The sequence below is a fragment of the Equus asinus genome, chromosome 2 (genome assembly GCF_041296235.1).
Source record: "Equus asinus isolate D_3611 breed Donkey chromosome 2, EquAss-T2T_v2, whole genome shotgun sequence".
Classification (NCBI taxonomy): Eukaryota; Metazoa; Chordata; class Mammalia; order Perissodactyla; family Equidae; genus Equus; species Equus asinus.
Genome location: NC_091791.1, coordinates 153549113 through 153569504, shown reverse-complemented (window position 1 = coordinate 153569504; position 20392 = coordinate 153549113). Strand labels below are relative to the sequence as shown.

Sequence of the window (20392 nt, the reverse complement as noted above, 5' to 3'; positions counted from 1 at the left end):
GGTTTTTTTAACCATGCTATTCTCTTGTTTTCTTTAATGTTTGCTGTTGTCAGTGTCATCTTAGCCTCCAGATGTCTAGGGAGCAGGGACCTTGCCAACTCAATCCTTTATGTATAGCATCCAGCACCATGGACAGATAGAAGCTTAATAAATGCTGTCTTAACATGTATTGGCTGGACAGCAATAGTTATAACAGAGCATTGGCCTGTTTTAATATCAATTTATATTTCCATAAGCACATGAAAGGTTATAGGGTTTTACTGGTGTGTGAAATATTTTCATACCAATAGTAGTTGTTTCTGAGTAAAATTTGAACCCCCAAACTATGATGAAAACATAAGAATGAACATATGGCTTATATGAAACTGATGAGATCTTCAAACCTTTATGTCCTGACAGCTTGTGGTCATCAGTGACCCCCACATCAAGGTTGATCTTGACTACTCAGTGTATGCCAAAGCTAAAGAACAGGGCTTCTTCGTGAGGAATCATGAAGGGGGAGACTTTGAAGGGGTGTGCTGGCCTGGTAAGATATCACTTTATACATTTATACTTGCTTAGTCCTAATTAAAGAAGATCACATGGCTGTCACACTCCTTTCTTGTGGGTGTCTCTTGCTACATTGTAAGCACCTTTAAGGAAGAGGTGGTATTACTTTCTTTTGTGTCTTTCAGAACACTTGGTACATGCGCTTTGTATACAGTTATCAGTCAATAAATGAAGAAAAAATAAACAAACAAGCAGACATCAGTGGCATGCTATTTCTCTAAGCAAAGAAAAATAAAATAAAAAGCCAGGGAATGAGAAAAGGACAGGAGGAGAAAGAAAGAAAAAGGGTCATGCAGCCCCTCTCCCTGGGATTCCTCTTGGCCCTGTTAGCCCACAGTTTTGACTTCCCGGCCTTTCATGAGTGACCTCAGCTGCCTCTGGCAACTATGAATTCTTCATTTCAGAAATTATTAGTTTAAAACTTTGGTAGAAACTCCTCAAGGACAAAAGAGAATCACCTCTCTATCATATCATAGGACTCTATCACAAATCCATGCACTGTAAAGAAACCTTTTTCATGCATTCCTTTTCCCCCTTATACCACTTATTAACACTCCTCTGTTCTCTTTAAGAACAGAGGGGTCACTCCAGGATATCTGCCATCCTTACCTGGACTATCTTAGGCCATTAGCAAGAGACAGGCTCCATCGTGATGCTTGTTCGTTGGCATTCCCCTGGGCCTCTGAGGTTGAAAGTTCTGGTGATTGTCACTAGAGTCCAGCATTGCCTTCATTTGCAGCTCACCAGACCGTGCCTCTGTATCAGCTATTTTTCACTTTTGATGTAAGGTGCCCATTTGATTACCCAGCTTTCACATCTGATATTGTTCTTTATCACACATCTTATCATGAAGACCAGTGTTCCTAACACGTTGTCTACTCTTCTGCCCCTACAGGTCTCTCCTCTTACCTGGATTTCACCAATCCCAAAGTCAGAGAGTGGTATTCAGGTCTTTTTGCTTTCTCTGCTTATCAGGTTTGTTTTTATTCTTTTGCTCTTTCCTAGTTACTTGGAAAGATGAAAGAAGGAAAAAAAGTGATTGAATAGAACTGGTCTGCTTCATCGAGTAGCTCTTGATAAGTAATACTTGTATGAAAAGGAGGGATGGCAACCGCATTACAGACTTTGGTGGTGCTGGGAGAGGTGCCGTGTGTATTACCAAATGCACAAAAGCTGTGATTTGGACTTCTATTATAATATACTCTATGATATGTCAAAGTACTTAATAATAGAGATTTATTATATTTTCAAATTGGTATATAAATTTTTATATAAAATAGTATTCTGTTGCTATTATTTAAAGATGATGATATATGTGAAAATATCTTGCAAAGTATAACGTGACATTAAAAGTAAGGTATAATAATAAATCAATTCTTAAAATCTTACAAGAACCACAGAGAGAACTGGAGAGGCCACATCTAGAGAACTGTTTTCAACTAATTATGATGATGATCATAATGATGCCTAATATAAATGGACTATTTGCTATGTGGCAAGCATTGTGTTAGCACTTTATGTACATTATGCCATTTTATCTTCACAATAACCCTCTGAAGTTGGACCCATAATTAACTCTAATCCCACAGATGAGGAAATTGAGGCACACATGTGTTTAAAAACCTGCTAAGTTCACCCATCTAGTAAGTGATGTACCCAAGATTTGAACTCAAGTCTGTCTGTCTCCCAAGCCTAGCTCTTAATCACTAAACTCTAGTTTCTGAGCATCATATATTAGGACACAGAAAACACGTTGGAGCTGGGTAAACAACACTTGGCCAAATCTGGCCATGCTCGTTCATTTCCCTATCGTCTATGGCTGTTTTCACACTACTGTAGCAGAGTTGAATTATGGAAAGAGAGGCCTTATGGCCTGCAAAGTTGAAAATATTTACTGTCTTGCCCTTTTCAGAAAAAGTTTGCCAACCCCTCCCTTAAAGGATGCTAAAGAAGGACAGTCAAAGTAGTTAAATATTTGGAAACCATATAGCCTTGTTCATTGAGGTATACTCGTTTAGAAATAGTTGAAGGTAAAGAGTCAAAAGAAAATGTAAACCCCTCCAGCCATTTGAAAGACTGTCATGCGGGTGAGGCATTAGAGTATTCTGTGGTATCCCAGAAGGCAAGCTAGGCCCTGTGAGAGGATGTTACAAGGAGCAGGACTTTCCGAAAATAATGGAATGGGCTGCCTGAGGGACTCCCTGTCATTGTAGCTATTGAGTCAAAGGCCGAGAGACCAGGGAGTCTATGAAGGGATTGTAACACCCTGTTAGCCAGATGACTCAGCTGCCCCTTCCCACTCAACATTGAACAGTGCTGTGTAGAACACAAACTATAGATCCTGCTAACAAACAGGTATCTTAGCTGTCAGATCCTTCAAAGTATTAGAGGGAAGGCAGAATCTTATCACAGACGGCTGTAATTGCCCTTAGTTAAGAGCTGGAGCAAATGATAGATGATATGAAGCCTAATTGTGAATATTCACAACCCTTCCTGTAGGGGTTTTCCAGGGTACGTCTCGGCGTGGACTTGCTGGGCAATATGTATTTCACAGACAATGCAGCACAGCATTCTTTCATTCATCAACAAATACTTATTGAGAACCTTCTGCAGTTCTAGTACTGTTCTAGGTGTTAAGGATTTGTCAGTGAACAGAATAGACAAAATTCCCTGCCTGTGGAGCTTTTATTCCAGCAGCTGATTTAGCATAGATGATAAACATAATAAATAAGTAAATTAAATGGAGTAGGAAAGAGGAATAGGGGCACTATCATATTAATATCGTCACTGTAGGAGTATTATCATGACCAAGATTTGTTTCCTAGGGATCTACTGACATCCTCTACGTATGGAATGACATGAATGAACCCTCTGTCTTTAGAGGGCCAGAGCTAACTATGCAGAAGAATGCTATTCATCATGGCAACTGGGAGCACAGAGAACTACACAACATCTATGGTTTTTATCATGTAAGACATCCAAAAAGAAGCCAACTGGACCCATGTGCCCTGCCTTTTGGGCTGAAAGTCGTTTGCTTTATAATAGCTATACTGTACTGTTCATTTCTCTTTATGTGTCTTTTCTAATAACTGCAATGATTCTTATCAGGTTGTAGTGGTATAAAACTTATTATTTCTCCCTTTGCTTCTTTTCCTTCTATGATGAACTTGAATTTTAAGGATATTGTGAGATTAATGATAACATAGAAACATCTTCCTTGCCAGGAGCCATTCGTACATGGCACCGAATACTGCCTCAGACTTTTAATGAAGTAGGCAGTGTATAAATAATAAACAAAGGAAATTAAAACAAATGTTTTGAAATTTCACAAATGCCTAAATACAGCAAGTCTTACATTCATACGAAAGGAGTAAGATCGAGAGCACAGATATACCATTTCAATAAATGTACTTTTTAAATGTAGAAAGCCTTCCTTAACTACTTAACCTTCTCAGTAGAAGGTGGTAGAATTGTTTTCCATTTGCCAGTCACATCCAAAAGACTTGGCAGTCACTTACCCTAATTTATATCCATGGCTCTTTGTTATTTTCAGAATGGAACTGTGTTTCTATGGCCCTCCCACCAATTGGTAATTCCCGGTGGGAGCTGCTGGCTAGATATAGCCCAGTTTTCAGATAGTATGTGTTTATTTCTCCAACAGCCTCTTGCTATAACTGCAAAACACTTTAGAGAATTTTTGTTTGTAGGCCAGGGCCAGTCACTTAACCTCTCTGAATCTCAGCTTTTCTCATCAATGAAACCTATCCATCTCAGAGGCTGTTGTATAGATTATAAGAGAAAAATCTCACAAAATGCCTAGTAATAGTAAGCACCAAATAACTGCTAGCTTATTATTTACCATTATTTCATTGCTATTTTAATCAGAGAAATTTTTCCACTCTTTTAAGAGGGGAGTTTAGAGTAGTTTCATTACATCATGAAAATTATTTGAGGATTTATTTTAATATTTTCCCTTTCACATTTGCACCTACTATTTACTTTTTGCATGTTAAATAGCTTATTGGGGATGTCTGCACAATGCCCTAATTCAATCATTTCTTTGAAATTTTTCTCCTTTGCCTTTGTAGCAAATGGCTACTGCAGAAGGACTAATACAACGATCCAAAGGGAAGGAGAGACCCTTTGTTCTTACACGTTCTTTCTTTGCTGGATCACAAAAGTATGGTAAGGAATGGCTTATATGATCAGACTTAAAAACACAAGTTAGCAACCTGTCTTTCTGACCGTTTATGGTGTATGGTGCCACTGTGTTGATGCATTCCTTTTCAGTAGCTGGTGGGCGTGCCCTAGATTGTAGAGAGTGATGTGCCCTGAAGTATGCATTTTGTCCTATGAGAAAGAATAAACCAATAAAAAGTTTAGTTACTTGTTTCCCACTGAAGGCATGGCCACTTAGTTGAGAAAATGACTTCAGAATATCTCAGTTTGCTGTGATGGTCATCTCTGATCCTGCCTCTTTGATTGATTAAAACCAGGGAAAATATACTTCTCACACATTCCTTCAAACACCTGTTCCACTTAGCCATATGACTTAAAATAGACCTGGCTGTTACTTGTGGTCAGGGTCATCTATAACTGGATCCAGTTTAGTAGCTAATGCAGATCTAGTTCAACTTAACCACCTTGTGGCAGGAAGGCTATTTTAAGTCTCCTGGCCTTGAATAAATAACTGGGAGCTTAGATCCCCATTTGAAGAATCTAGCCTGTACTACACCACAGATGTGATTAGGCCTCCTACTTCACCCCTGAAAACCAGCCCCCGTGGTACTCCAGAAAAGGCCAAAATATTGTTATCTCAGGCAAAGATTATATGGAGATGCTCACCACAGCATTAGTCCTTGAAACCAAAAGGAAGGAAAATCCAAATATGTAGCAATAAGGAAATAGTTATAGAAGTATGATGTATCCATATGATAGACTATAATAAGGCTGTTTAAAATAGTGCCTTAATTGCATGAGAAAATGTTTGTAACATTATGATAAACAGATTTAAATAAAGCAAAATGCCTAAATGTTTATATATTATCCCAATTTTGTTAAAAAATAAATATACATATGTAGGTAATAATGGAAATCAATAAGTATAGTACCTTCCTTGGTGCTTATGAGTGATTTTAATTTTCTTCTTTTTACCTATCTCTGTTTTCCAAATTCTCTGTGAGTATCATTTTTAATCACTAAAAAACGTAAAGTATTTTTTAATGAAAGCATTTATAAGCAGCAGTTAAAAAAAAGATAACAGAAGATATGCATGCTAAGTAACCTTTGATTACTTAAGTATTGGCCCACTGCCTAGTCTTCAAGGCTCTGTGTGAAACTGTCAGCTTTGCCCCCAGTGCGGCGAGTGAGGCATTACAGAGAATGCCTGTGCTGAGATCAGTAGTCAGAATCTCTGACTAAACAACCATATGAGACACGAAAATATCTGCATGTTTACAGGAACCTTCTTTCTTGATGAGAATGTTGTCATGTCGATTTCAAAATCATTATGTGGATATATACATATCTCATTTGAAGCCAAGGGGAAATTTTTAGAGTACTGTTTAAAAAGAACAGTTTCTTGAAAATATTTTTCTTTGCTGGCCATAGGACAGCCTAAAATTTCTATGGAAGATTAAAACAAAAATAACTACCAAACCTGTTTTGGTAGGAGATAGACAAAAATGCTTCAGGAATAATCAAGATTTAGTAAAATGAGACTTTTATGGGTCTCTTTAGTGGCATATAGTCTATCTTCACAAACTCTTGTCAGCTGTACAGAGAACAAGAGCACTGGCTTTGAGGCTCAAATCCTGCCTCTACAACTTAGTAACTGGATGACTCTGAGTACATTATAATAGCCACTGTTTGCCGTGTTTCCTTCCTCCGTAAAATGAGGTTAAATAGTGGTTACCTGATAGGGTTGTTGTGATGAGTAAGTGGGCTAATACAAGCAAAGCAGCATAACACCTGGGTCAGTAAAGGCCTGTTGAATGTTAGCTATTGCTATTGCTCCTGCTTTTATGACGTCCCTAGAGGGTCTGTGCCATTGCTCTCAAATTATAGAGCAATTTTTCAAGGGGAGGAATAGGCAGTAGATCAGTGGGATAAAATAGAGAATCCACAGAGAGCCCAACAGATATGTGGTCAATTAATTAGCAACAAAGTTGCCAAGACAATTCAATGGAGAAAGGAGTTTTTTCAATAAATGGTGCTGGAACAGTGGGTATCTATGTGGGGAGGAAAAAACCCTCGACCCTTACCAAACAGTATACACAAAAAGTAACCCAAAATGAAATATAGCCCTAAATTATAAATGCTGAAACAAACACAAAACTTCTAGAAGAAAACATAGAAAATCTTTGTGACTTTAAGATAGGCAAAGATTTCTTGGATAGAGCACAAAAAGCATGAACCATAAAAGAAAATGCTAAATTGGACTTCATCAAAATTAAAAACTTCTATCCTTTCAAAAATATTGTTAAAAAAATGAAAGTCAAGCCACAGAGAGAAAATATTTGTAATATACATATATATCTGTCAAAGGACTTGTATCCAGAATACCTAAAGAACTTTTACAATTAAATAATAAAAAGACAACCTACTTTGAAAAATGAGCAAAAGATTTGAATAGACACTTTACAAAAGAAGACATATGAATGATCAATAAACACGTGAAAAGATGCTCCAGATCATTAGTCATTAGGGAAATACAAATTAAAACCACAGAGAGACACCACTACACACCCGTTAGAGTGGCTAGAATTAAAAAGACTGACACCATCAAGTGTTGACAAGGATATAGAACAACTGAAACTCCCGTTTATTGAGAATGTGAAAGTGGTACAAACACTTTGCTAAACAGTTTGAAATTTTCTTCAAGTATTCAACATACGCTGAACATAGACCCAGCAATTCCACTCCGAGGTATTTACCCAAGACAAATGAAAACATATGTCACACAAAGATTTGTACACAAATGTTTATGGCAGCTTCATTCATAATAGCCAAAACTTGGAAAGAATCCAAATGTCCATCGATAGGTAGGTGGATAAATAACTTGTGATATAGCCATACTATGGAGTACTACTCAGCAAATAAAAAGGAGGAAACAACAATATTATGCTGAGTGAAAAAAGAACACAAAATAGAACATTTTAGAACACAAAATAGTATATATTATGTTTCCATTTATGTGAAATTCTAGAAAAGACTAATTTATAGTCATAGAAATCAAATCAATGGTTGGGTAAAGTGGGGGGTTATTGACTACAAAGAAGCCCACGTGAACTTTTGCAGTAATGGAAATGTTCTCTTCCCTGCTTATGGTGCTGGTTACATGGGCATATACATTTTTCGAAACTCATCAAACTCTTTACTTCAAATAGGTACATTTATTGTATGTAAATTGTATCTCAGTAACGTTGATTTTTAAAAAATGTTCCTTCTAAACTTAGACTTGTTATACTTCAAATAGAAGTGCAATTTCAGAATATCTTCACAAAATGTTTTGTGGATTTTAACAACTTTTTCACATTAGAAAATTAATATATTTTCATTGTAGAAAATCAGAATTTGTATGTTTTAAGGTAAGAAAGAAAGGTTTTCCTTTATAGTAATTTGTCTATTACAAATAAGGAATCTGAATATGAAATTGAGTGCATGGGCTGATTTTTTATTTTTTTTTTTTAATATTTTGTTACTGGTGACCAAAGGTGCTGTGTGGACAGGCGACAACACAGCAGAATGGAGTTACCTGAAAATTTCTATCCCTATGTTGCTCACTCTCAGTGTCACTGGGATCTCTTTTTGTGGAGGTAAGGTGATATGCTCAGGCTTGACGTGAGAGGAAATAAAAAGTGTGGATGTTTTCGTCAAAACTGGTCACAAATCCCTTCTCATTGGCTGTTTTGGGCGGGGATAAACGTGGGAACGAGAAAATGAGTGAAGTGAAGGAGGACAGATTAGAGAGGAGAGTGAAAGGGACGCTTCAGAGCTATTGTGTCTTCTCTGAACTGAGGACATGAATAAAGTCATCAGAAGTGGAGCCAGAGTGCTTCTTTCCCTCCTCTCTCTGCTACCTCAGTAGATGCTCTTGATAACCACGTGTCTCTCTGAAACATACCTTTTCTTCTTGAAAGTGAGAAAAATGGGAAGAACTACAAAGAATTTAGCAAATCAGAAATCAGCCTTACAGAAATCTTTTTTACTCAGCAGGTTTAAAATTCTGTGATATATTTTAACTGTTGAAAGAAAAAAAAAGATATGCTCTTGGGAGAGATAAATTTAGTTAAAATTAGATTCTCTGATGGGCTGCCTTCCCCAAATCCTCATAATTCTCTGCTCTGAGCGCTCTCAGTGTGGAAGGTGCTCAGCGTGTACAGTTCAGCTGCTCCTTGTTTTCTGAAGGACTAGAAGCAACTTAATCTCACTTTGTGATAGATGTGATTTTTATGGCATTGGTCCAAATACAACACAGAGAATATGTATCCTGCTTAAAGGCTAGGCGTGAAATCCTACCTAAACTTCTGAGTATCTGTTTGTCTTTAGTTCTTTCTGTAATTTTTATCTTGCTTCAGATGTTGGTTTCAAAGGAAATCAATTGCCAACCTGCCACCCCACCCCTAAACACAGACTCACTGAATCAGGCAGACATTTTGCAATTTCTAGGTTACCTGGGTTCAAAAACATACAGAAATGTTGACCTTGCAGTGAAACCTCTGACCTTTTGACAAGAAAAGAATGTTCAGAGAGTGTATTGTCAGATCCAAGAGGCTGAGTTTTTTAGTATGTGCTCCCTAATTTGAGGCCACAGTTTTATCCTGTCATTTTGAGTGCACAGACAGCACCTTTCTCCTGTCAGTCTTCAAGGCCTTATTTGACCTGTGTGCATAATTTGTTAGAAGCCTGGTTGCCTCACTCGGTCTTTCTGTGACTGACTCATCAGCTGATGTAGGTGGCTTCATCGGGAACCCAGACGCAGAGCTGCTAGTGCGTTGGTACCAGGCCGGAGCCTACCAGCCCTTCTTCCGTGGCCACGCCACTATGGACACCAAGCGACGGGAACCGTGGCTCTTCGGAGAGGAACACACCCGGCTCATCCGAGAAGCCATCAGACAGCGCTACACCCTCCTACCCTATTGGTATTCTCTGTTCTACCATGCACACGTTGCTTCTGAACCCGTCATGAGGTAAATAGGCTTCACCAGTCAGAGGCCCCAGCAACCAGTCTATGTCTATACCAGAAGATCCCCTCAGCCCCTGGGGAATGAGTAATTACACAATGATTTCAAAAGAAAAGGTGAAGAAGAGTCAGTCAGCTTATTGAGCACCAACTGTGAGCGGTCAGGCAGTGGAGATCACAGAAGATAGAAGCTAGATCCCCTGCTACTTTGTGATTCAAGAGTTAATACTTGATAGGAGACAGAAATAGAGATTTTTCAAAGAAAAAGGAAATGACTTTCTAACTGAATTCATTCAGTACTGAACCCACAAGCATCCTCTCATGAAGAACAACATATTCTGCCATCTTAGGCTCTATCTTACCCTTAGGGCTAACCCATTCCAGGCTTGAGGTGAACAGTTTTTCTGGTGTGTAAATTATATTCAGATTCTATTTTGATGGCAGGACATGAAGAACCAATTTTCTAGGTTAGAGAACGATACACCAAGTACACACGTAGTATGCCAAGACTTCTAGATCAGCACTTGCTACTCCTGGCTCAGATTAGAATCCCCTGGGGAGCTTTTTAAAAATCCAGATTCCAAGGCCACACCTCCAATCCTACTGGGATCTCCTCGAGTAGGTCCCGGGGATCTATGTTTGTTAGAAATCTCCCTGTTGATTCTAGACATCAGCCAGGTTTAGAGACCTCTGTTACTATTTAGTAGGAAAGGAATCTATTATTACAAAGGCTAGTGATTAAGCTAAAAATAAGTTTCTCTTATTAAAAAATATCTTTTCCTCATGAAATTGAAAAAAATTATGAGAACCATTAAGTTGATATCCAGACACATATTGAAAGTTTTATTATTTTTATAAGCCCCAATACCTCCTAGATAGTTGTGTACAACAATAACAATAAAACAAACAAAAAACCACACAACAGTTTCTCAACCCTCCAAAAATGTTGCCAGCTTGAAAACAAGAAAACCCTTTTTTTTTTTTTCATTTAAATAGGTAATGATATAGGATGCATGAAAGGCAGTGACAGCATGAAATGGCATAGATTTTATATCATTGTAAAATATGGTTTTACAAACATTTAATTTGTTTTACACCAAATGTGTTAGGCATTTGGAGTTGCACAACACTCTGATTCTGCCTGTCAGAATAGTAGTGCTCAGCAATCAGAAGGACAAATTGCAGGTACCAGAATTCGCAATCTCTCATTGGAAGATTTAAGCTAGTAGATAGCTCTTTCACATAAGAAAAATATTTAATAATCATAGCAATTGCTCATGAAATCTTGAATCATGTGAAAAGAATCTTGGCTCTTTGGCTTTTTCCAGTTTCCTTTGAATAGTTATAAAGCCGAAAATTTAAGTGATGGAATTGTAATAATAAAACACTTAATGATGTTGAAGTCAAGAATTTTTTTTTCTTTCCTCAGGCCTCTGTGGATAGAGTTCCCTGATGCATTAGAGGCTTTTGGTGTGGAAGATGAATACATGCTAGGTGAGCATTTCTTGATTAATTATAGGTACAATAAATACTGTAATTATGTTTTTGTTACATTTCCTAGTGTAAGAGCACTAAAAAATCTCTAATCTCGAGAAAGCCAAAAAATAAAAGAGGGGCTGGCCCCGTGGCCAAGTGGTTAAGTTTGCGCACGCTCCGCTTCAGCAGCCCAGGGTTTTGCCGGTTTGAATCCTGGGCGCAGACATGGCACCGCTCATCAGGCCATGTTGAGGCAGCGTGCCACATGCCACAACTAGAAGGACCCACAACTAAAAATACACAACTATGTACCAGGGGGCTTTGGGAGAAAAAGGAGAAATAAAATCTTTAAAAAAAAAAAAGTTTACTCTTTAAAAAAAATTTTTTAAATAAATAAAAATAAAAGAAATTCTATCACCAGGATTTTTAGTGTATTAGTGGGATCATAGCTGTATTCTATAGTTGTCGTGTAGCACTTCTCATAATATTGTTAACTTTATATAAATCCATTCTATTTGTGGATACAATCTGGGATTCTTGTTTTGGGTCCACTCCTAAGCCTTATATCGCTACAGGGCAGGGAAGTAGAAAAAAGACCAGATGGTTATAGTAAAGACCCAGAAGAGCTTATTTCATATGAAAAACAGGATTTTGTTTTTTGTTGTTGGCCTCTTCTTTAACAAGTTAACCACCAAATCCAGAACATGGAAGTTTATCATCTTGGGTGTAGGGCTCAAGAAACCAGGCTCCACAGAGAGTTGCCCAAAAGGTGAATCCTGTGTCTAAAGAGGAGAAAATATAAAATGTAAAAAACCTAGCTCTTCAGGTCTCCACTCATCCTTAGGTCTCAGTTTAAATAGCTACTTCTTTGGAGAAAATGTCCCTGACCAGAATTTCTTCCTAATACCTAATTCCACCTACCATAGTCAAATTCAATCCTTCTTATTAAATAACTTTCATTCCATTTTGTACTTTTGTCTTTTTTGGTATTTGTCTTAACTCTAATTAATTTGTAATTACTTGTTTAATGTCTGTCTTTACTGACTGTGAACCCCATAAGGGCTAGCACCATGTCTGTCTTATTTGCCACTATATTCCCAAAGACTAGCACAGTGCCTGGCACTCAGTAGGAATTCTATAAATATTTATTGAATGAAAGAGTGAATTCATAAATGGATGAATTTTACATACATGTGATGTCAAGGTCAAAACAAAATTAATAATCCAGATTGCCTTTAAGAGAATTACAGCTTTCCCCATGATAACTGCCCAAAGGAGGAGGGTCTGAGCATCCACGCTGACCACACTTCTGGATAACAGTTGTAGGCTCATCGTCTTCAACGTCACTTAGAGCAAACAGTGAAGCACTTGGAGAGGCGCAATGGCGCTTTCAGACTACTGGAATACTAGCAGTCATGCACAAGATGAGACTGTAATAGACTGTGTCCGGGTCCCTCCCTATTATCCTAATATGCCATAAATGGACTCATGATAGGTAATAATACAGTGACCTCTTTGAGCACTTGTCTTCTTTCTAACAATGCATCTCTCTGATGAATCATTGGTTCAACTCACCAAGGTCTCTATCTTCAAGAAGTTCACAGTTGAGTAGTCTTTGAAACCACTCAATTAGAGGGGAAGGATGTTTTCAGACCTCTTATAATGATACTCAGCTTTATTTCTTCTCCGTTTTTCAGGAAGTGCTTTGTTGGTTCATCCAGTCACAGAACCAAAAGCCACTGTAGTTGATGTGTTTCTGCCAGGATCAAATGAGGTAAGAATAAATGACAGTCAGCCACGTATCTTATATGTCTCAGATCTTGTCCCTTCATTCTGATGAATTAACCCATTAGCAAATAGATTTCTTCATCATGTAGTTGTGAAGACAGCCCAAATGACTGTAGCAACTGAAGATTCTTGTAAGTCATGACCACTGGCCTCAGAGGTCGAGAAACTTAATGGAAGAGCAGGGAGAAAGATGAATAGGTGATGACACCAAGGAGGATCAGAATGGTTCTTTATCCTCACATTTTGACTTGTATAAGTGACTCCTTGTAAACACATTGAGGCTTTGGGTAGGAAGAAATCTTCATTCTACTATGAGGTATCAAACTCTGGAGGGAAACATAAGTTTGAAGAGACTTTGCTCTTTGGTTCTGGCTCTATCTGAATCCTGAGTTTTGGTACTGAAAGCTGGCCTCCAGACACTCACCAAAGTGGGTAAAAAGTAACAACAGTGACTTTCCTCTGTGCCCCTCCAGCCTTCCTCTGCTCTTTTATTGGTTGTTGACGTTGATTATTATTACTTTTATGAAATATCTTCTTGGACCTGCTGGAGCCCAGGCCACTGAACCCAGGAAGGGCACACATAAGGGGTGGGAATAACCCATGGACTGCAGAGCAGAGAGCCATGGGTGATAAGAGCAGCCTCCAGAGACAGATCAAGAATATATTCAAAGGGGCCAGGAGAAGAGACAGGGCAGAATTTTGGGGCACCAGATCAGGGAAAGAGAGTATAGAGTGAAGAGCAGGAAGGAGACAGATCCTGGAGAAAGTCTTCGAGCACTGGAGCATCGCCACAGGCTTCAGCGGGCAGGGGGCAGAGCCGTGAAGGACCCTGAGCTGATGTGGGACTGCCATGTGAAGATATTCCTGGACTGTCAGGGCAAGTGGTGAGGTAGCTAAGCCAGGCCATGCTTGCTGCTCAGTGCCATCAAGCACTGCCGTGGCAACAGTGTGAAACCACATCCAGTGCCAGTGTTCGCCCTCCATCCAGCTTTACGTTTGGTTGTTGTATTCGTTTCCTGAAGCTGCTGTAACAAATTACCACAAACTCGGTGGCTTAAAACAACAAAAATTTATTCTCTCACAGTTCTGGAGGCAGAAGTCTGAAATCAAGGTGTCAGCAGGGTTGGTTCCTTCTGGAGTCTCTGAAGGAGAATCTGTTCCATGCCTCTCTCCTAGCTTCTGGTGGCTGCCCGCAGTCCTTGGCGTTCCTTGGTTTGTAGCCGCATCACTCCAACATGCGCCTCCATCTTCACAATGCCTTCTCCTCAGTGTGTCTCTGTCTCCCTCTGTCTCTTTCTTATAAGGACACTTGTGATGACATTTAGGGCCCACCTGGATAATCCCTGATAATGTTCTTATCTCAAGATCCTTAATTTAGTCAAATCTGTTACCATAGAAGGTAATATTCAGTCCTTCCAGGGATTCAGACATGCATACATCTTTTTTTTTTTTTTTCATAAGGAGATATTTTATTTACTTATTTTTTTTTATTTTTTTATGATTTTATTTTTTTCCTTTTTCTCCCCAAATCCACCTGGTGCATAGTTGTATATTCTTCGTTGTGGGTCCTTCCAGTTGTGGCATGTGGGATGCTGCCTCAACGTGGTTTGATGAGCAGTGCCATGTCCGCGCCCAGGATACGAACCGGAGAAACACTGGGCCGCCTGCAGCGGAGCGCGCGAACTTAACCACTCGGCCACGGGGCCAGCCCCTGCATACATCTTTTTAAGGAGCCACCATTCAGCCCACTACGTTTGTCATTCTTGATATGACAATAACCAGGCTTTTCTCCAGAATGTTCATGAATTATGTTCTTTCCTCTTGGTTTCTCTGGTAATTTGTAGTTCTGAAGGTGAGGGCTCTTTATGAAGGTTCCCCTACCAAGTAGAAACCTGAGAAAAAGCTTACAAACAACAACAGCTAAACAAATTGTCCTGCGAAGCATTTCTCCTGAGAGTTTCTCAAGTTGATTCTAACAGAGCAGTAGGCTCCCATTAAAAGGAACTAGCTCCCTTTCCAACTTAGCCATAAATTTTTGTTAATGACCTGTCATCAGTGCAAGCACATTGTCATGACTATAAAACATACTCCTTCAGCACTGTTTCCCAGAACAGTCTGTGATTGTTTCTCTCACTGTATCTTCACAAACCCTGGGTAGAAGATCCAAGCCGTTTCTTTCCAGACCTTTATCTCGCTGGCTAGTACCACATCGCACTGTGCAAGGGGGCTGTCTAAAGTCACTGTCACTCTTCCCCATATTTCTGTATGGCCCATTCCCTCTCCTTCAGGTCTTTGCTTGAATATCTCCTTCTCAGTGAGGCCTTCTCTGACCATCTGTTTAAGGTTATGAACCATTCCCACTGCCCCGGTACTGTCCAGCCCGCCTTCACCCTCTATTTTTTTCCACAGAATGTGCCACCTTTAACATTTTATATACTTACTTATATGTTTTGTTTATTATCTGTCTCTCCCATTAGAATGTTAGCTTCTTGAGGTCAGTGATTTTTATCTATGTTCAGTGCTGTATCCCTAGTATCTAGATGGGTTCCTGGCACATAGTAGGGCTTCAATAAGTACTTTCTGGGTGAGGGAGCTTGGTGACTGAGCTCTAGGTCTGATCTGCATGGTGTTTTGTACAGTTATACCCTCCCGAGGCTGGGGATCTTTGTATATGGTACCAGAGCACATACCCTATATCTCTCATTCTAATTAGTTCTGGAAATGGTAGGCAGGTAATCCCCAAATATTGTTTGAGTCAGTTTTTTACCTTTCATTCCCACCAGCTTTTTATCTAAAGCTACTGGAATTTGCCAAAGAAAGACATTACAAGAAAAGAAAGCTAAGACAATATCCCTCATCAACACAGACACAGAAATCCTTGACAAAACATTAGCAAATTCAATCCAGCCAAGATAATCCATCATGACAAGGTGGGGTTGGTCCTGTTGAATTAGGAGGTCACTGTGGCTAACCAAAGTCAAGTCATAGGCCTCTCACATTCACTGCAGGACAGTGACAGACTCAACAGCCCAGCTATATAAAGGATGTAGTAATCCCAGGAGGTGAACTTGCAAAATAGACTCTGTGGTTGACAGAAATTATACTGGGCTAGAAGAGAGAAACAGAAGTTTTTGTTCTCATGCTGTTTCTGATGGTATCTTTAGGATTTATCCCATGAAATTACTTTGTAGAACATTTTGGTACTTCAGCAACTAAACCCCATTGACAGGGATCCCAGATAGGAGTTTCAATCTCATCCTTGAATTGTACTCTGTTAAAAAATGATACTATAATAGTAATCCAAGTTTCCATTTGTTCTTCTCCAAGATCTGTGTCCTCTCTGACACTTTCCTTTTCTTCTGCCTCATTTGTAATTTATCTGCTTGCAGTATGCTTTTCTTTATTGTTGTTTTTTTCTCTCTCCCATCATCTTTTTTTTTTACTCCTAGATGCATTAAGTTTTGGTAAGCCAACTGGACTATGAAATCCATGAGGGCAGGAACTGTATCTTTCTGTTCATTCATGTGTACCCAGTAGTGCTGGGCACATGGTAGGTTGTTCAATAAATAACTTTTGGATGAATGGATGGACAGATGAATGGCCTTTTAGTCAACTTAATCCATCACAGTACTAGCTTAGTCCTTTGGGATCTTCTTAAAAGCATATGTTCTTCCTAACTTCTACTCAAGATTTTTTTAAAATTATGCTTATTTTGACTTTCTGGTTATTTGAGATCCAAGTAAATGGATGTTTTACTGAGTAATGAAATTGTGAGCAGAGTTGCTCATATACTCTTTTTCATTAGGGTCTGTTCCTTTTCAGGTCTGGTATGACTCTAAGACATTTACTCGTTGGGAAGGAGCATGTACTGTGAAGATCCCAGTAGACTTGGACACTGTAAGTTATTTTCAGACTGTTACTTTTACCTATTGTGCTATACTAATCTCCTTTGGCTGCCATAACAAAATATCATAGACCGGGTGGCTTATACAACAGAAATTTATTTTGTCACAGTTCTGGAGGCTAGAAGTCCCAGATCCAGGTACCAACCAATTTGGTTCCTGGTGAGGACCCTTCCTGGTGTATAGACAGCCACCTTCTTGCTGTGTCCTCACGCGGCAGAGGGCGAGAGTAGGCTCTCTTGTGCCTCTTCTTATAAGGACACTAATCCTATTGGATTAGAGCCCCACTCTTAGGATCTCATTTAACCTTAATTACCTCTGTAAAGGCCCTGTCTCCAAATACAGTCATGTAGTGGGCAGGGCTTCATCATAGGAATTTTGGAGGGACACAAACATTCAGTCCATAACATATGCATATGCACAACAGAAGCAAGGACGTTAGTGTTCTGCATAATAACACCTACGTAGAGAGAGAGAAAGTGGATTAGTGATCGCCTGGGGCTGGGGCAGGGAGAGGGTTTGGGGAGCCATGGGAGTGACTGTTAATGGGTACAGGGTTTCTTTTTGGGGCAATGAAGATGTTTTAAAATTGATTGTAATGGGGGCCAGCCCGGTGGCGCAGTGGTTAAGTTCACACATTCCACTTCTTGGTGGCCCAGGGTTTGCTGGTTTGGATCCTGGGTGCGGACATGGCACCACTTGGCATGCCATGCTGTGGTAGGCGTCCACATATAAAGTAGAGGAAGATGGGCACGGATGTTAGCTCAGGGCCAGTCTTCCTCAGCAAAAAGAGGAGGATTGGCAGTAGTTAGCTCAGGGCTAATCTTCCTCAAAAAAAAAATAAAATTGATTGTAATGATAGTTACATGATTCTGAGTATACTAAAAATCATTTAATTGTACACTTCAAATGGGTGAATTGTATGGCATGTAAATTACATCAATAAAGCTGTTAAAATGTGAGAAAAAGGAGTATAAAAATAATATACGCTCTGATTTCACAGTGTGAAACATCAAGGAAGAACAACTCTTCCCCATATGTTTACATTTGTACGTCTAAGAAAAGTAATAGTACTGAGAACGGAGAAGAAACATGGTGTTCACTACACAGGCCGTACAGAGTGTCCTTCTAGAGGGCCAAGTCAAAAAACCTGAGTTTTTATTGTAACCCTGGACCTCCATGTCTAAGGGAATGCTGTCAGTTATGGTGTTAGAATCAAGTGACCCGTCCACACTGAATTTCTGAAGGGAAGTTTGTTCCTGCAGCTGAATCACAACCACTGCCTCAAGCCCTGAGTAGTGTAAAGATTAGTAAATAGATATTGATGTTATTTTTTAGAATTGTCAGCAGCCATATGAACTCTGTTATAAAGAAAATGATTTCAGATGTCAACTTTCAGATCCAGAAGAGACCTTAACATTCGTTTGCTCTAATCGTTCGTGCTTACAAGTGAAGAAACTGAGGTTCAGAGAAGTTAAATTGCTTGTCCAGGGTTGTGGCTAGACTGTGGCAGAACTGAGACAAGCCCCCAGGTCAGCTGGACTCCCATTTCAGAGCCCGTTCCATACTAACTTACTCCCTCATTCTTTGAGAGAGAAAAAAAAGAAGAAGAAATCGGCTGACGAAGGTGGGGAGATGGATGTTTCTTACCTCTGGCTGCCACCTGTGAGTCAAGCAGGAGGTGGACATCTTAACGACTCCACCCTCACCCCCAACCTCATGTATATTCTTGTACTCTTCTCCCTGCCTGCGCTTTACTCAGCGTGAAGTACTCAGAGCGAAGTTCGGCCCTCGTGGGATCCAGGGAGCTTCCTCACGGAGGAAAGCTACTGAGCGTTCCCTGCTGGGAATGCCGTTCCAGAAGACCCATAGGTATGGGCTATGCCTACATCCCTGTTGTTAGAGTCACTTAAAGTGCCCTTGGTGGCTTCTGTAACAGAAGTTTCACAGATTTACCCTCAGAATTGAGTCACTCATCCTGGTGATCCAGGGAAGCAGGGAGCAAGAAGGGTATAAGCTACACTGAATAGGGACAAAACTCATCTCCCCCAAACCAACAAACTGCCGTCTTTTATATACACATGTACACACATCTGGGCCTGTTTACACAGACAGAAAAATTCACTCTGTTAGCAAGGCCCTAGAAATAAACGTGTTTATTATAGTGACAGGAACATTAAAAATACAAAACAGGAAAGGCTACTGACAGGATAAGCAGAGTAGATAATAAATGGATGAAGGGTGAGAAGTTTCCCTAATAATTAAAAAGCAGACCCTTTTTTAGTGTTTGAAGTCTTTTCCTTTTAATGCCAGGGCCCCCATATTTGCCATCTCTGTGCTCACAAATTTATTTTGCCTTTGAATCTATACCTATAAAGAATGTGAGTCTTGTACAATGAAGTATTTTCAACTTCTAGTTTGAAATTGCATTATATGAATACTCCTTTCCTGAGAGTGTTGCTCTGTTACAGATACCAGTGTTTCAACGAGGTGGAAGTGTAGTGCCAATAAAGACAACTATAGGAAAGTCCACAGGCTGCATGACTGATTCCCCATATGGACTCCGGGTGGCTCTAAGCACTAAGGTATTTGGAAAATGTTACCTTTACACAGCTCACTTATTACTACTCTATCTCTTTACAGTGGTAGCCTTTTGACTATATATAAAGGTGGTGAACCCCATCTGTGGATAGGTGCTTCTGATGTTTATCTAGAAATCAAAGTTTTGAATCATTTCTGAACCATTGTCCAGCTTGTCTGACTTTCCTGGAATTGTTCTTAAGGGACTCTGAGAACTAGAAATGATAGAAATTTCCTGTGGGGCATCCTGACCCTTGGTGTTCTAGCTTGGCACTGATTACCACTGGGCCAAAAGCTCATTGGGCCACAGGCAGCCTGCCACATGGATTAGCCCTGAAACTCCATCTCCTGTAAAAGGGTACTTTGTCTATGCAACATTTTAGGGACACCATCCCCAAACAATGACTTCTATTCTCATCAAATGGCTCAAACAACTAAAATCTCCTCGGGGAAAGCCTGGAAGGATCCAGAATTGATCTGTCCTTTTGAAAAGATCTTTTGAGCCAGTGAGGCCCATTGCAGATTCCTCTGCTATCCATTTGCCCAAATACAGCACCAAACACAAATTCTGACTCTCAGGCAAATATTATAAAATAATTAAGCTTTCTTTTTCTTACATCTTTCTTTTCTATCTGTTTCACTTACACATGTCGTCTTGAGCCACACTATGGGCCTGGGGCCCATGAGAGGCCACGGAAGAAGTACAAGAGACTCGAGATCCATAGCACGTCAAGCACTGTCGATAACAGTAAACTGCCATATGGAGTGCTGTGACATTGTCTGACTCGCAAAAGGGGTCCTCCTAAAAGGAAGTAGGAACTACACACCATTCTCTAGATGAAGAGTCTTCTAAAGATAGTTGATCTCATCCATCAAATACTAATTTTTTTTAACTTCAGTTTCATTCTGTGAA

General features: G+C 39.6%; 1 protein-coding gene across 4 annotated transcripts in view; it reads left to right on the top strand.

The window, feature by feature from the left end:
• The window catches only part of GANC (glucosidase alpha, neutral C), a 74663-nt gene that overhangs the window by 44489 nt on the left and 9782 nt on the right, over nucleotides 1-20392 (top strand). For all 4 annotated transcript variants that reach the window (XM_044765081.2, XM_014857307.3, XM_070503043.1 and 1 more), the window contains 10 exons: nucleotides 400-526; nucleotides 1445-1524; nucleotides 3375-3518; nucleotides 4638-4734; nucleotides 8265-8366; nucleotides 9497-9740; nucleotides 11163-11227; nucleotides 12907-12983; nucleotides 16820-16894; nucleotides 19371-19484. In XM_044765081.2, coding sequence (XP_044621016.2) covers nucleotides 400-526; nucleotides 1445-1524; nucleotides 3375-3518; nucleotides 4638-4734; nucleotides 8265-8366; nucleotides 9497-9740; nucleotides 11163-11227; nucleotides 12907-12983; nucleotides 16820-16894; nucleotides 19371-19484 — 1125 coding nt within the window. The remainder of the gene's footprint in view (nucleotides 1-399; nucleotides 527-1444; nucleotides 1525-3374; nucleotides 3519-4637; nucleotides 4735-8264; nucleotides 8367-9496; nucleotides 9741-11162; nucleotides 11228-12906; nucleotides 12984-16819; nucleotides 16895-19370; nucleotides 19485-20392) is intronic.